At 32.8% G+C, this 14787-nt stretch overlaps 1 protein-coding gene and 1 pseudogene across 1 annotated transcript; both read left to right on the plus strand.

The window, feature by feature from the left end:
- Positions 1–397: 397 nt before the first annotated feature.
- On the plus strand, positions 398–1737 carry LOC120157647 (annotated as a pseudogene).
- A 4882-nt stretch (positions 1738–6619) lies between these two features.
- On the plus strand, positions 6620–14525 carry LOC120157649 (probable inactive serine/threonine-protein kinase scy1). Its single transcript, XM_039168720.1, is given in 20 exon segments — positions 6620–6812; positions 6910–7008; positions 7220–7371; positions 7582–7654; positions 7897–7960; positions 7963–8018; positions 8475–8583; positions 9110–9189; positions 9794–9875; positions 10595–10734; positions 10824–10934; positions 11076–11192; positions 11316–11405; positions 12441–12494; positions 12844–12918; positions 13096–13171; positions 13294–13393; positions 13485–13554; positions 14177–14248; positions 14499–14525. Coding segments are annotated over 20 exon segments (1773 nt in total). The 5' UTR covers positions 6620–6686.
- The last annotated feature ends 262 nt before the right edge of the window (positions 14526–14787 follow it).

Consider the following 14787-nt stretch of genomic DNA (forward strand, 5'->3'; position numbering starts at 1 on the left):
GAAAGTAGAGAAATACGTGTAAAAGAAAAGAACAAACCTTGAACAGAAAAGGAAGATCATACCCCCATTTTTTCAAAACCTTATGACCAAACACATTCAAATTCTTCAAAATCCAATCTTTTAAACCCAAATTCCCACCTTCTCCATTGTCATCAACCATAAAACTTGGCCCTGAGTCATGGGTTCCCATCCAAAACTCAACATATGGCCTATCAGGCTTAATCTCAGACCCAGAATTCAAAGCCAAAAGCCTCGCCACATGTGCTTCCGTCCCACATCTTCCCAATCGTATTTTTGAACCCAAGCTCTTAGCCGCTTCACCTTCTCGACATTAGCCTTCGCCATTGCTGAACAGAACCCCCAGAAACGAAACAAAGGAAACTGATTTTGAAGAAAAATGAGAAGAGAAGAGAAGAGAAAGGGCTACGAGAGAATGGTCATGCGGAAGGGAGGGGGCATTTTTTGCTGGTATTTGAAGAGTTTGAAAGGGTACGTAGAGATAGGGAAACAAACTGGAAAAAGAGACCGAAAAGAAGTGAAGATGAAAATTATGGGGGGAAAATTAAAAGACGACATTTAGAGATGACATACAATGAAAAGTGTACTCCGTTTTTTGCTAAATTTTTTAGATTATGACTATTAAATATGACACACATTATTGTAAGTCATAAATCGTTAAGATTTTAAGAAACATGATATTTTTTATGACACACATGTTTTGCAAATCATAAATTAGCGTGTGTCATCGTTCGTGTGTCATTAAAGATATATTTTCTTGTAGTGTTAATGGTAAACACTGTGCCACTCGGCTTCAGATTCTTTTCAACAACAATCCCTCTGAAAAGAGTGTGCGTCTCTCGGCTCAGCAACTGTGCACAATATCCTCACAGCTTTCGATCACTCACTTTGTTTGCTGAGTCGTCGAACCTGCCGAGGTTTTTCGCAATCAGGCAAATGACGATTCCACTGAGAGCAGGAAGAAGAAGAGACTTGCATCTAAGGAAAAGAGAGGCTGTTACAAGAGAAGGTACTGAAAAAAAGAACACGACACGTTGAATATTGGATGTTCATACGTAGATTGTAATGTTGATAGATCGGGTGTTTTTTGGGTTGCAGGAAAGCTGGACAAACATGGACGGTGGTTTCTTCAACCGTGGAAGATGGTCACGCATGGAGGAAATATGGACAAAAGCAGATTCTGAATTCTAAACACCCAAGGTATTCATTTTTTTTTCTGCAATTCATTCCAGAAAACGGAACTTGTAAAAGGAAGCCAATCAAGTGGTCCAAATTATCATGGAACAGGGGCTATTTTAGGTGCACTCTAGGTTTGATCAAGGTTGTAGGGCATTAAACAAGTCCAAAGAACGGACGATGGTTCCCAAATGTATCAGAACAATTATATCGGAACCCATACATGGACCAGACTCATCCCAAATCACCAAAGATTGGGAATCTCGGGAACCTTACAATAGCCTAAGCAAAAAGTTGCATGATCCTCAATTCACTCCATCTAATTACACTTCAACCGTAAAGGAGGAGGAGACGACGAGTGGTGTTACGGACATGAATTCGGCTATCATGTGGAAGGATATAATCGGTGCCGATTATGGGGATGTGATGTCTAACGTGTATTCGAGCACTGAAATCACTTCTCACAACTTGGAGTTGGACCTTGTGATTAAGCCTGTTGAGTTTGAAAATGATTTTCAGTTCGATGAAAGTGAGTTCGTGTAGTCTAAAGTATATTGTAAAGTGACTTGTAATCTGTAATGTGGAATTGTATCACCATTGAAACCTTTTCCAAGGTGTGGAAATGCATGTATTTTCCGTCGTAGTCTTCAATTATGAACATAGGTACCTTCTACCCTGACAAATATGAACAGTCAAACTTATTCTAGAAGATAGTGTGGGATGATGACGTATAAAATGAAGTAACCCTGAGGATTTTTGACATGGGGTATTGGTCAACATAGATAATTGCAAAGATATTTTTATTTTTTAGCTCATGCCAAAATTGATAATCAATTTTAGACCTTGGATTCATTACAAATAATCTTTTTTTATATAATTTAGTTTTACTGCTATGAATCAACTTCTTTATTTACATGAATTTACTTGTTTAAATAAAAAAAAGACTGCTAATATTTTTTTTAAATCTATTAATAATAGGAAATTGTTGTTTTTAAATAAAATATTGTTGGACAAATCAACGACCCTTTGTAGAGGCAAACGTAACATGTGCCAAATACATAACATTCTTAATGCTGAGCAGAAGGGACAGATCGATGAAGACTGTGTTGTATTGTTTATGCTATAATATAACAATCTGAGACGGAAAATAAAAGAAAGAAAAAAAGATGAATTTTATTAATAAAAAATATTTATAGTTTAGAAGAAAAACTCAATTGTAAACTAAATAAGAAATTCGAAATAGTTGAGGTATGTTTTGTAATACCCCAAATTTTGTCTAGTGATTAAAATATAAGTTTTAAAAGTTTAGTGGCTAAAGTATAAACTTTGAAAAGTTTAAGGACCAAAATTATAATTTTTAAAAGTTATATATTTTAGCTTATAAATGAATAGTTTGGATTAAAACATATATTTAGTGAGAAACATATTTTTGATACGAGAATTATGTTAAAAGCTAGAAAACAGCAAAGTTCTGTATTGAAATCGGATAATCGGATCGGATCGAATCGAAATTTTACGAAAATTTGAAGGATGTTAGGAAATGGTTGGAAGTATTATTTCATATTTTAGATCAAGAAATTTTGCTCAGAACAGTGCAATTTTTCATATTTGTCCGAAACAGTGGAATTTTAGTGACTAAAATGCAATTTTTTAAAATTGCATGGCCAATTTCAAAATTCAAAGTCAAGTTGATTCATATTTGACCAAGGAATATTTTGCTAGAAAAGATGACAATGGCAAGTAGTAATTTTTAAGTTTCATTAATGGAAAAAATGAAATTTCTTAATAATTGAATAAAAAATTTCATTTTATTGGTATTTAGCCATGTGTTAAGGCTAATTAACATTAGAATATTCAAGACACTTGAGCATTATCAGCTTCTTCCTTCATTTGGTCGAAAGTTCAAGTCCTAACAAGGTAAGGATTTTTATTTTTATTTTTGAAGCTATTTTTTTGAGAATTAGACTTCGGTGTAGTTAGGAAAAATGTTCTACGTTCAATTCGCTACGTTTTAACATGAATATCACTAGGGTTTATGTTCAAGTTCATCTTGAGTCGATGAAGGGATGCTGATTTCTTGTGTTTTAGGTGTTATGAAGAGTTAAGTGATTTTAAGAATTGGTTGTAAGAATTGATGAAGAACCTGAGGATGGAGTTAATGAAAATAGTTTAGATTTTGAATCTGGCAGTGAGTTTTGTTTAAAACAAACAGGAATCAATTTCAAGGTGTATAAAAAAAGATATGACTTTTTAACCGATGAAAGGTCAGAAAAAACGGGCAGCAGATTATGCACAAAACAGATTTTGTCGGTCAACTTTGAAAATTCACCATAAATTGTACAGAATGAATTAGAAGGAGTTCTTTATATGTATAGATTCGTATTCGAGTCTACTTTTCAAAGAAATAAACGGAATTAAATTCCAGTGTGTATATAAAATATGATTCTTTAAAAATAGGCATTGTCTGGAAAATTTTAGTTTAAAGAAATGAATTAAAGATGAAGAAATTTAAATGAAAGTACCATTTGTGTTAGAATTTCTGGAAATTTAGAATAGTGTGCTGAAATTTTGGAGTTTAAATATCAAGTTGGGATTGAATTTCAAGTTTATCAAGTTGTAAGGTTGAAATTGAAAAAAATCTAAGAAAGTAGGATGAAATTGTAAGCTTTTGAGTATTGAAGTGTTGATTTGAACTTTTATTTTAGTTCCTGGAAATTTTATATATTTAATGGGAAATGATCATAATAGTGAAGAGCTATTATGAAATTAAAGGAAAAGTTGAGTTTAATTCTAGAAAGAATTTAAAATATGTGGTTTGATTTTATAATTGGTAAAAGTTGAAAATCATGTTGGGAATAATTATTTGTGGAATTGAATAAGTGTTTCGAGAAGTTTGAAGTTATAATGGAGTTATGAGTTAGGTTGATATCGATTTAGTTATCGATTTTATTTTATAGATTTTCAAATGTCAAAATGAGTTTATGTTAGAACCATACTAATATGTAGTTTAAACATTTTGTGTTATAATTTGGTATTGTCATATTACAATAAAACTAGCAATCCGAATGATCTAAAAGGAAATGACAAAGCTTATGACTAGTATTATGTATACAAGTTCTGTAGTGAGGCAAAGGTGAGTGCAGTTTATTTATTTAATTATTTTGATCGAGGATGACTTGCGATAAGTCAACCTCGCATTATTTATTTCAAATATATGAATTATGTTTTGACTATGGAATTATATCCGTAATATTGTTAATAAGTTTTATGAATGATTTTGGGTATGAACTGCCCATGTCATATTTTACGAATGTGAATTAAATATATTTCTGATTCTGATATGATGTTTATCAAATGATTACGAAATGAACTAAAAGCCCATTGTATGTTATATTGAGAGTCAATGGTACAATTGGCATGCCATGAGGTGGAGTGATTATATGTTCTGATTCTAATATATTGTGGTGTATCGGAGTGTACACTAGTATATATATATTCTGATCTGAATGCACTTGGTGTGCATATTGTTATTTCCGATGTGATAGCATTGTGTGTGCTTATATGTTCCGACTCTGATGATATGAGATTTGTATTGTGCACACTCGTCTGACTCACGTACTTTATATTCTCTTAAAATATACTTTGGGCTATAAAAATGAAATAAGGAAGTTCTGAAAAGTGTTTGACTACAAAGGAATATGGACTGATTATTCTGTCTGATCTGATTTATTATGATCTTGTGAAAATTATCAGATGATTCTTTTCAGGTTTATGATAAAGTTTAGCATGAGATATCTGGTTTGAACGTTCTGAAAAAAATTCAGTCTGTTTTATTTTAATGATATTATATATGTTGATATTATATTTATTTTTTCTCACCTTTAGTATTATTGCCTCACTAAGTTATACTTAACGCGTGATGATTTTCATGCATAAGTTTTAATAAGGATAAGTATGATCCGTAAATAGCTATAGGAGCATCTTTTTGGAAAGACATACATATCATCAGTATTAGTAAGACATCTATGATGTTTCTTTTGACTTATAGTGACATGTATAATTATGTCAGTGATTTCTATTTATCGTATTTATTTTTTAATAATTTGTAATAGTAAACTAGAACTATTTTAGTTTATTTTACTTGGTTTAGTTTTATCAGTATTTATGTATGAAAAGAATATATTACGATATTATGTTTTTAAAAGATTTCACAAAAAGACATGATTTAGTAAAATTACTGATTTACAAATGAATTTATTTTCATGCGACAAATAAATAAATTAAAGGTTGATATATACTTTTATATTTTTAAAGTTAGAATATGAATGTTTTCAAATTAATTTTTTTTAAAGTAATTTCAGTTCAGTAAATGTTTTTAAGTTGATGTGACATATTTGACTCGTATATCGAGACGTATACGGGTTAAAGGTGTTACATGTTTCCTTAATACAATTTTTTGACTACTCTTTAATGTTCGAAATCTTTGATCTTCTGTCTCCTAGGATACAACAACAAGATAATTACGATACAGTAGCACAACTACAATGATCACAAATTATATCTTGTTTGAGACTATCACAAAAAAATAGAGAGAAATAGAAGAGTTTTGGAGTTGCGTCAAACCTAGTAAGTTTACACGGTATTTATAATATTTACAAATATGATAAGAATTGAAAACAATATATTCTGAAAAGTAAGACTATTACTTATTTTCCGAATAAAATTAAAAATAATCAATTAATACCGTTTTAATAGAATATATTCATGAATTACAAGTCATATCATATTAATATTTAAATTAGAAGGAGATCACACAGTTAAGGAAAATATTTAATTAGTATTTAGGTAAAATATCTGTAGGTCCAGAGGATCCAACCGATACAGACATTCATTGAGTCCTTCAATGATTAGCAAGTTGATTGAGGGAAACTCATCTCTCCCAAAACCCTATGCCAAGTTTAGATGGTTTGTAATTTTAGATTGATTTTATGGCTTTTGGTTTTCGTCTTTATCTTTCTAAAAGAATATATAAAGAGGGAAAGGAGAGAAAACATTATTGAGAAACATTTTGCGAGAGTTTTTGCTTCTGTTTTTCATAGTTTGTGGAAATGAAAATTACTACTTGCTTTTATTGTTTTCCAATTTATCAGACATCATTAGTAATCTGATAGTTCTGATAATAATCCAATATTAAATATTTTCTTAGAGTTTACATATATAATAGAAATATAAAATAAATGGTATCAAATCACATAACGTTTAAATTAAACAAACATGAGAAAGATTTATATTAATCATGTGAATCAGTACTCGCGGTCCATGGAATCAAACCTCTTTGAAACATCCACTGAATATAATATTTTGAAGAGTACATAATAGGGTTTTAATTTTAAAACATTAATAATAAAACATAAAATTTTGGCAGATCGAATCGAATTAGGGGCCTTCTCCCTCTTGTTCTGTATCTCTTCACAGATCATCGAAGCAAAAAGATGTTGAAATTCTTGAAAGGAGTAGTAGCCGGATCTGGAACTGGGCTCAAGGATCTACCTTACGATATTGGAGATCCTTACCCTTCTGCTTGGGGCTCTTGGTCTCACTTTCGCGGCACCTCCAAGGTACTTCTCTCCCGCTACTTTAACCTTTTCTTTAATCTCTTCCTTGAACTCTTTTAAACCTTCAAATCTCTTCCTTTTCTTTCTTAAATGTTTTCAGGACGATGGATCACCGGTCTCTATCTTTTCTCTTAACGGAAGTAATCCTCAGGATGGCCATTTAGCTGCTGGTCGAAATGGTGTCAAACGTCTTCGAACTGTGACTATTTCATCTTACTCCCTGCTTTTCAATCCCAATTATTTTCAATCCCAATTGCTTTTGCTAGAATTATCCAGTGTTTGAAATTGTATTACTCTTAGTTCCTATAATTGTTTAGTGTACTGGTCAATTCTTGCTTTCCTGATCCGGAAAGATTGGATTTTTACTTGGATTCTGGACATTGATATGAGTTTTCTGCTTCTCTTTACAGGTGAGGCATCCAAATATCTTGTCATTTCTTCATAGTACTGAGGTTGAATCTTTTGATGATCCTAGTCCGAAAGTTACAATCTATATTGTCACGGAGCCTGTTATGCCATTGTCAGAGAAGATCAAGGAACTCGGTTTAGTAGGTAAACAAAGGTATAGCCGCTCAACTTTACTAAATCCCCTTCTTGTATTTACTATTTTGCTTGTTCTGATTCCCAGAATGGATGTACATTTTAGTTTCTGACACTTATTTGAAGGTTTATTTCCCCCATTGATTCCAATGCCATCATACATAGAAACTTGAGAACATGATTTGTTGATAATGCCATAATAGCTTTAGATTGTGATTTCTTATGTTGTTAGGGATGAGTATTATGCTTGGGGGCTGCACGAAGTTGCTAAAGCTGTTAGCTTTTTAAATAATGATTGCAAACTTGTAAGTATTTCAAACTTTTTCAATTTAGATCTTCGTTCATTGAAATTCTAAACACTTCTAGTCACGCTGACACATGTTTTTTTTTGTACTTGAGTGAGCAGTTAGCAGTTCATATCTTAGGGAAATTGCACTGCTTTAAATAGACTGAATATTAGTCACCGAATATGATATTGTGGTTTCCTTAGTTTTAAGCCGCTTATGTCTTTCAAGATCATTCTTTTCACTAGCATTGGATGGTACAGGTTCATGGCAATGTTTGTATGTCAAGTGTTGTTGTAACTCAGACGTTGGACTGGAAGTTACATGCTTTGATGTTCTATCGGAATTTGACAGGGCAAATGCAACTGCTACAGGGCCAATTCTGGTAATGCTTGTGCTTGGATGCGAGCAAAATGTTTTGAGCTATTTTTGAATCTCAATATGATACGTATACTATTTATCTTCAAACTCAAGTAGGTACTTATGGAATGATGTCTGAGTATCTTCTTAGAGAAGAACAAAGTTTTTTTTCTGAGCAAGTCCTTAGAGAAGTAATCCATAAAGTAAACTGATAGGGCATATAAAATGCAGTTGTTTCTCTGGCATTGGAATTATTTTAATGTATTAAATTTAGGTTACTTGCAATCTATGTAATTTTTTCTGCATCTGATTTGCATAGTTAAAATACTTTATTCAATTCTCATACGCTTTCTTTATTATACTTGTTATATATATTAAATTGTTGTCTTTCCATCTATGTGGGACTCTCAAGGTCAACTTTCCATTCTTTGCTGTCAAACCTTCCTGTGGATAATTCAATTTAATCCTCTGTTTTCATCAGCAATATGAATGGCTTGTTGGATTACAATACAAGCCAATGGAGCTGGCAAACTCTGACTGGGCCACAATCAGAAAATCACCACCATGGGCTATTGATTCTTGGGGTTTGGGTGAGTTCATATTGTTTCTTTTGATTTTGGTGTAATAAATTAGATGGGTTGGTGATTAAACTTTTAATATGTACTAATTCTTTGAGTATCAGTTTCTTTTCACATTGATCTCTTAGGTGTATTTACATCATGAAATTCTATTCGGACAAGAGGGATATTTCTTGCTTGGGTTTAGAGTTGATACCGGTTGTTTTTCATCACTTTTATACTCTAGGGTTGACTGAGAGGGACGCAGGGGCAGAAAGTTCTTAGCTTTAGATGTTCATTTGTATGCTTCTAGTCGGCATTCATTTGCTTAAGTTTATAAGTTTAGATTTATTTCGAAGTTTTCAAAAATCTTCTCAACTGTATTATGTGCTCTGTGTATTACAATGACTTCAGGAAATGTATGCACATATGCATGTATCTAATGCGGACCAGTGAAAAAGGAGATAATAATAATTACATTTATGTAATTCGGTTCATTTTCTGTTTTTCTGCTATCTGATCTTCTGTGCAATCTGAACTCTTTTGTTCAATTTGGTAGGATGCCTTATTTATGAGATTTTCTCTGGCACAAAGTTGGGAAAAACCGAGGAGCTGCGCAACACTGCTTCTATTCCAAAGGTTTGTGGTTATTATTAGGGATAACAATTCGGATTGTGGATTTGGATATTTGCAGATATCCGTTTTTTTTGATTTGGATGTTAAAATTACTATTTGTTGTGAACTCGGAGAGGATATTGATAGACATCCTCAAATATTCATTATCTGAATCCACATTACTTATGCAGATACAGATTGCGGATTTGGATATCTGAATTTGACACCGGAATTGAAAATGGATAATTTATTTGCTTATAATGGGATTGAAGCTTGGTCTAACTTTTAATAGATTTGGATATGTGGATTCAAATATTTGACATATGATTTAAAATTTTGAATTCGTTCTTTTTGTGGAGTCAGATATTTGGTACATAATAATATTTTGTTCTAATTTGGATAGTGATACTCGGATAATTTTCTGCTAAAATGGATTCGGATTTCTAAGAAAAATTTTGGATTCAGAATGTAATAATTCAAAATCTGCAGATATCTCACTTGCTGCCATCCTGAGTTATTTTATTTGTGGTTGCATTCCTCTGTTCGCTACTGCTTATATGTGCTTCCTTTTTGATCCTTGGCAAGGTTAATTGTTTTTTATTTATCTTCCTATTTTCTCGTCTCACAGTCTCTGCTTCCAGATTATCAGCGGTTATTGAGCTCCATGCCTTCCCGCAGGTTGAATACATCAAAGCTTATTGAAAATAGTGGTAAATGCCTTTTGCTGAGTCTCTTGTGGTTGTGCCAAACGTATTAGAAATCCAGCAAAACAATCTGCTTTATAAGCATGTCCTTTTATGTTCAATTCTTGGACCAACTACACATAATGATTGATCTCTTTGGAGTGGCATGGAGTGTTCTTTATTCTTGCAACAGAAGTTATTCTGTTCTTGAAACATTTTATCCACATATAGCCTTTTAGTTTCTATTATTACTACTTTGTGGGAAGCATTGGGAGATAAGAGAGGGCAATAGGTTTTCTGAACGCATCCCCTCTCCATAGAAAATAGGGAGAAACAATAGAAAAAATGAGGACCTGTATTCTGAGTAATGGGAAGTTTTCGTAAAAAGGGATATGCAGCTGGAAGGGGTTGATTATGATTGTCTTGGGTGATGATTTGAGATGACAGTACACTTTTTGAAAGTGAAGTTATGTTGAAAGCTTTATGCATTATAAAAACGATCTCAATGTTCCTTGTTATTGTAATAAATTTTCTTTTATCATAAGGTTCAACCAGGAATTCTCTGTTTCATATGGCTTTTTAGTTCTGAAGTGTGCTTTGTGAAATCATTGATGTTTCATTTTCTCTTTATGTATACAATCTTATTTGCTTATGTTTCCACTAATAGCTTATTTGTTTTGAAATTCCTTCTCTGTCAAATTTTTTCTTTGTGCTGATACGGTATTCTTAAATGCTTTTATTGACAGAATATTTTCAAAACAAGTTGGTGCACACAATACATTTTATGGAAATTCTTAGTTTGAAAGACAGCGTTGAGAAGGATACTTTCTTCCGTAAGCTTCCTAATTTAGCAGAGCAGCTTCCGCGCCAAATTGTGTTGAAGAAGGTACAATCTTTGAGCTCTAGTGTTATAAGTTAAGACCAATCATCCATGGTTTCAACCGCCAATTTATGGTTTCATAATTTGCTTTGCAGTTACTTTCTTTGTTAGCCTCTTCCCTTGAATTTGGTTCTGCTGCTGCCACTGCTTTGACTGCACTGTTGAAAATGGGTTCTTGGCTTTCAGCTGAAGAATTTAGTCTGAAGGTCATACTACTCCCTGTTTCAGTATACTTTAGACATGATTTTATGTTTGATTTAAATAGAAGATTCCGACTCTGTTTAAATATGTAACTTGTTCTCTATTACTTTTGGCTGAATGGATAACACTTTCGTTTCTCCTTGCAGGTACTGCCTACAGTTGTGAAACTTTTTGCGTCTAATGACCGAGCCGTTCGGGTTGCTCTCCTACAGCATATTGATCAATATGGGGAATCTTTATTAGCTCAAGTTGTTGATGAGCAAGTATGCAATCCACGGGAAAGTGGTTTTTTTGTTTCTCCCTCATTCAAGAAGATTTAGTTGCTTAATTCAAACTCCTGATAATATTGCGAATTATTAACTGTTGATTTAAATTTGTACAACTAGGTCTACCCCCATGTTGCTACTGGATTTGCAGACACATCTGCATTTCTCCGAGAATTGACTCTTAAGTCCATGCTTATATTGGCTCCTAAGGTATGTTCGTTTATTGCTGTTAGCAGCCATGTTACTTAGACTTATTATTTCCTAATGTATCTATGTCAATATCATGGTCGACAAGTCAACTTGATTATTTTTGCAGATACACAACCTAAAAATTAGGAAGAGTTAAAAAAGAATTGAACATATTTGTCTTGGGCACACCTATGCTCAACACCTGAACCAAGAGTGTGCAATGTTGGGTAGCATGACTCCATTTTAGTAAAGGAAATTAAGATTGTTTTAATAGGAGATACCTTGGTGTAAAATATTGGAAGAGATGTTTGGACTTTTTATGTTTGTTGTGAGTCCTAGTTGCACCATCTAGCTAAGTTTTGAAAGTAGGGTGTTCTCTTTCAGCTTATAATCCGTGTTTTAATGTCTTCATTCTGGTTAGTCGTATCTCTTTCAAGAGTCTATTGTGTTCTTAGTCATGTTGTTGACTTATTCAAGTTACTTTTCAACTCTTATTAGCTAGCTTGCAATGTTATTCACGGGAATGTACAAGGAACTGGCAGAGTTTATAAACTTTTGATCACTTGGCTTTATAAGATAGTCAAATGATAGTTGGAACTGGGAGACAAAGCGAAGATGTTTTCCATAACTAATCATGATCCATCGAGTGGTATGGGATCATTCCCTAGCGACCACTGCTAAAATTTAGGATCTTCAGATTAGTGCCAATACATAAATTAAGTAATGAATTCCTTGTTATATGCCAATGGTCTTACCTATTTTTGGATGTTGACAATGTAGGATAATAATGTGCAAGGTCTTATTGAATGCAAAGTTCAATTGCTTATTTATGTTGCCTCAAGTACAATGGAGAAAAGTGTTATGGAAAAAAAATGAAAAACCAAAGAGGTTGAGTTTGATATGAGTTTGTGATTTTAATCCTATATTATCTCCATGGTCTTGCTATCTTGTTTCATTGTCTATTTTGTTGCAGCTTCGTGATATATTTTTATTTATTTATGTAAAAATGCAATTGGATCTTTTCTAAGTTTTGTGTTGTCTTATTCTGCATTGCAGCTTTCGCAGCGTACTTTGTCAGGCTCATTATTGAAATATCTTTCCAAGTTACAGGTATGCATCATATGGTATTGCATTGTAGTGTTCTATTTTATTTCTGGTCAGGCTACATATCTGTGACTTAAAGGGAATAACAGAAACAACCAAGTGTTTTTTAATCCTATAACCTTAGGTCTGCATTACCAGTTTATAATAGCAGTAAAGTACTTTATCTAAATGGATAAAAAGGTATATTAGTGGCGGAATTGTGTCTAATTTTTCATATGAAAATCACCAAGGCTTCTCCATATATATATATATATATATATTACTATTTTGAGAATGTTAAGTTCTCATTTAATTTGTTTGAGGTTCTCTCACATGCTAAAATAATTTTCTTTATACATTTGACAATGTTGTGCAGGTTGATGAAGAGCCTGCAATTAGGACAAATACCACAATATTGCTGGGAAACATTGCAAGCTACCTAAACGAAGGGGTTAGTTGATTCTAGTCCAATCCTTGTTTAGATTTTGAGTTACCTAACATTGACATCTGAGATAGTAGTGTTTAGTGGTGATCCTCTTTCTTTTAGTGTCTAGTTATATGTTCCTTGTTAAAGTTCAATTAATTGTCTCCTGTTGAAAAATTGTCATCTCTTCCCCTAACATTGTAGACACGGAAGAGAGTTTTGATAAATGCATTTACGGTTCGTGCATTGCGTGATACTTTCTCTCCTGCTCGAGGAGCAGGTATACTTGTTTATGGCTAGTTTCTGGTACTCTTGGTTTTTAAAATGCTTTCTTTGATTTTCAAAGCACGTGTTCTTGGGGTTTTGGTGTCATCAAACTAACATGTAATTATATTGTGGCAGGAGTTATGGCTTTATGTGCCACCAGTTCTTATTATGACATGACTGAGATTGCTACTCGGATTCTTCCGAATATTGTTGTACTCATTATTGATCCTGACAGGTTATTGTTATTCTTGAATGGTTTGTTTATTGTCAACTTTTTATTATCACCATCAGTGTACATGAAGAATGTGCTCTCGACTCTTTAACAGTGATGTAAGGTCAAAGGCATTTCAAGCAGTTGATCAATTTTTACAGAGAGTGAAGCAGTGTAACGAGAAGGTCAGCTTTAAGATGCCTTCATCTCTCTCATTTCATTGAATTTAGGCAAATGCAAACTTTAATGTAATTTCAGTGCTATCAAGCACAGAAAAAAATAATACTTCATTTATTTATCTATAACATTTACTTCTTCTCTTGATCAGCATTCTAATGCATTCAATATAAAATTTTCCATCCTTAACGAAACATTTTGTAACTCTTGGTTTGTAGATTCTAAGCAGTAAAACATTTTGTAGTTATCAAAAACGATTTTATCTCTCGTTTCTGCAAGGATTGATATGGTTTCATTCATTTGCTTTTAACCAGTGTATGGCTATGTTTGAACAGGATAAATATTATTTCTTCTTTTTATTCAAAATATGTCTTTCTTCTTTTATGCGTTTATCTCTCATCTTTGTTGTTCTATGTCTTAGGTTTTAGTGTGGATGTTTTGGTTTAGTCAATACTGTAGGCATATCAAACATTGTTGTATACATTATCAGTATCAAACTCATATTATCTTTATACAACATAATTTTTTTTATATATTTTAATCTTTAACAGCTGTTCTAAGAAATCTTCAATATCATCTTTGGTATGGTATTTTCTTATACTAATGCTTTTTATCTATTGTTCTTCACAGAGTAATGCGGGAGATACAGCTGATGCTGGAAGTTTAGGGATTTCATCAATGCCAGGAAAGCTGGTTTACTGGGTTAGTTGAAATATTTGCTGTATTTGGCAATATTGCTTGTTATAATGCTACAATATGCTTCAGATGGAATCAATGACCTTTTTTATATTACAATTTGTTTGCTTGTACGGTGCATTAAATTTTAAGCAGCTATCTTAGTTAAATGAATTATAAAGGAAGGTCCCGAAAACTCATAGCCACTTTGATGGATGATGTACTCTTTGACAAGGCTGTATTGTGGTTGTTGACCGTTAAGATTCTGACCTTGCAGATGGGCCTTGAGTTCCTTGACTCTTAAGGCAAAGCTTCTGATCAAGCTCCAGTTGCTACTGCCAATTCCGTCACGCTGCAACTATAACATCTACATCCAGCCCAGGTATTTCTTGTATTATGCAAGTTATAAATTTGGAGCCTATTATATTGGAAATTATTAATACAATGCTCTGCACTTTTGGTCTTTACTTTTGCCTGATTATGTGTTTTTTCATTTAATAATTCCATCTCTAATGTATTGGTGTACTTTATTGTAATAGTTTCTCTATTCAATAAACTAAGGCACT

The sequence above is a fragment of the Hibiscus syriacus genome, unplaced genomic scaffold (assembly GCF_006381635.1).
Source record: "Hibiscus syriacus cultivar Baekdansim isolate YM2019G1 unplaced genomic scaffold, ASM638163v2 tig00111273_pilon, whole genome shotgun sequence".
NCBI classification, from domain to species: Eukaryota; Viridiplantae; Streptophyta; class Magnoliopsida; order Malvales; family Malvaceae; genus Hibiscus; species Hibiscus syriacus.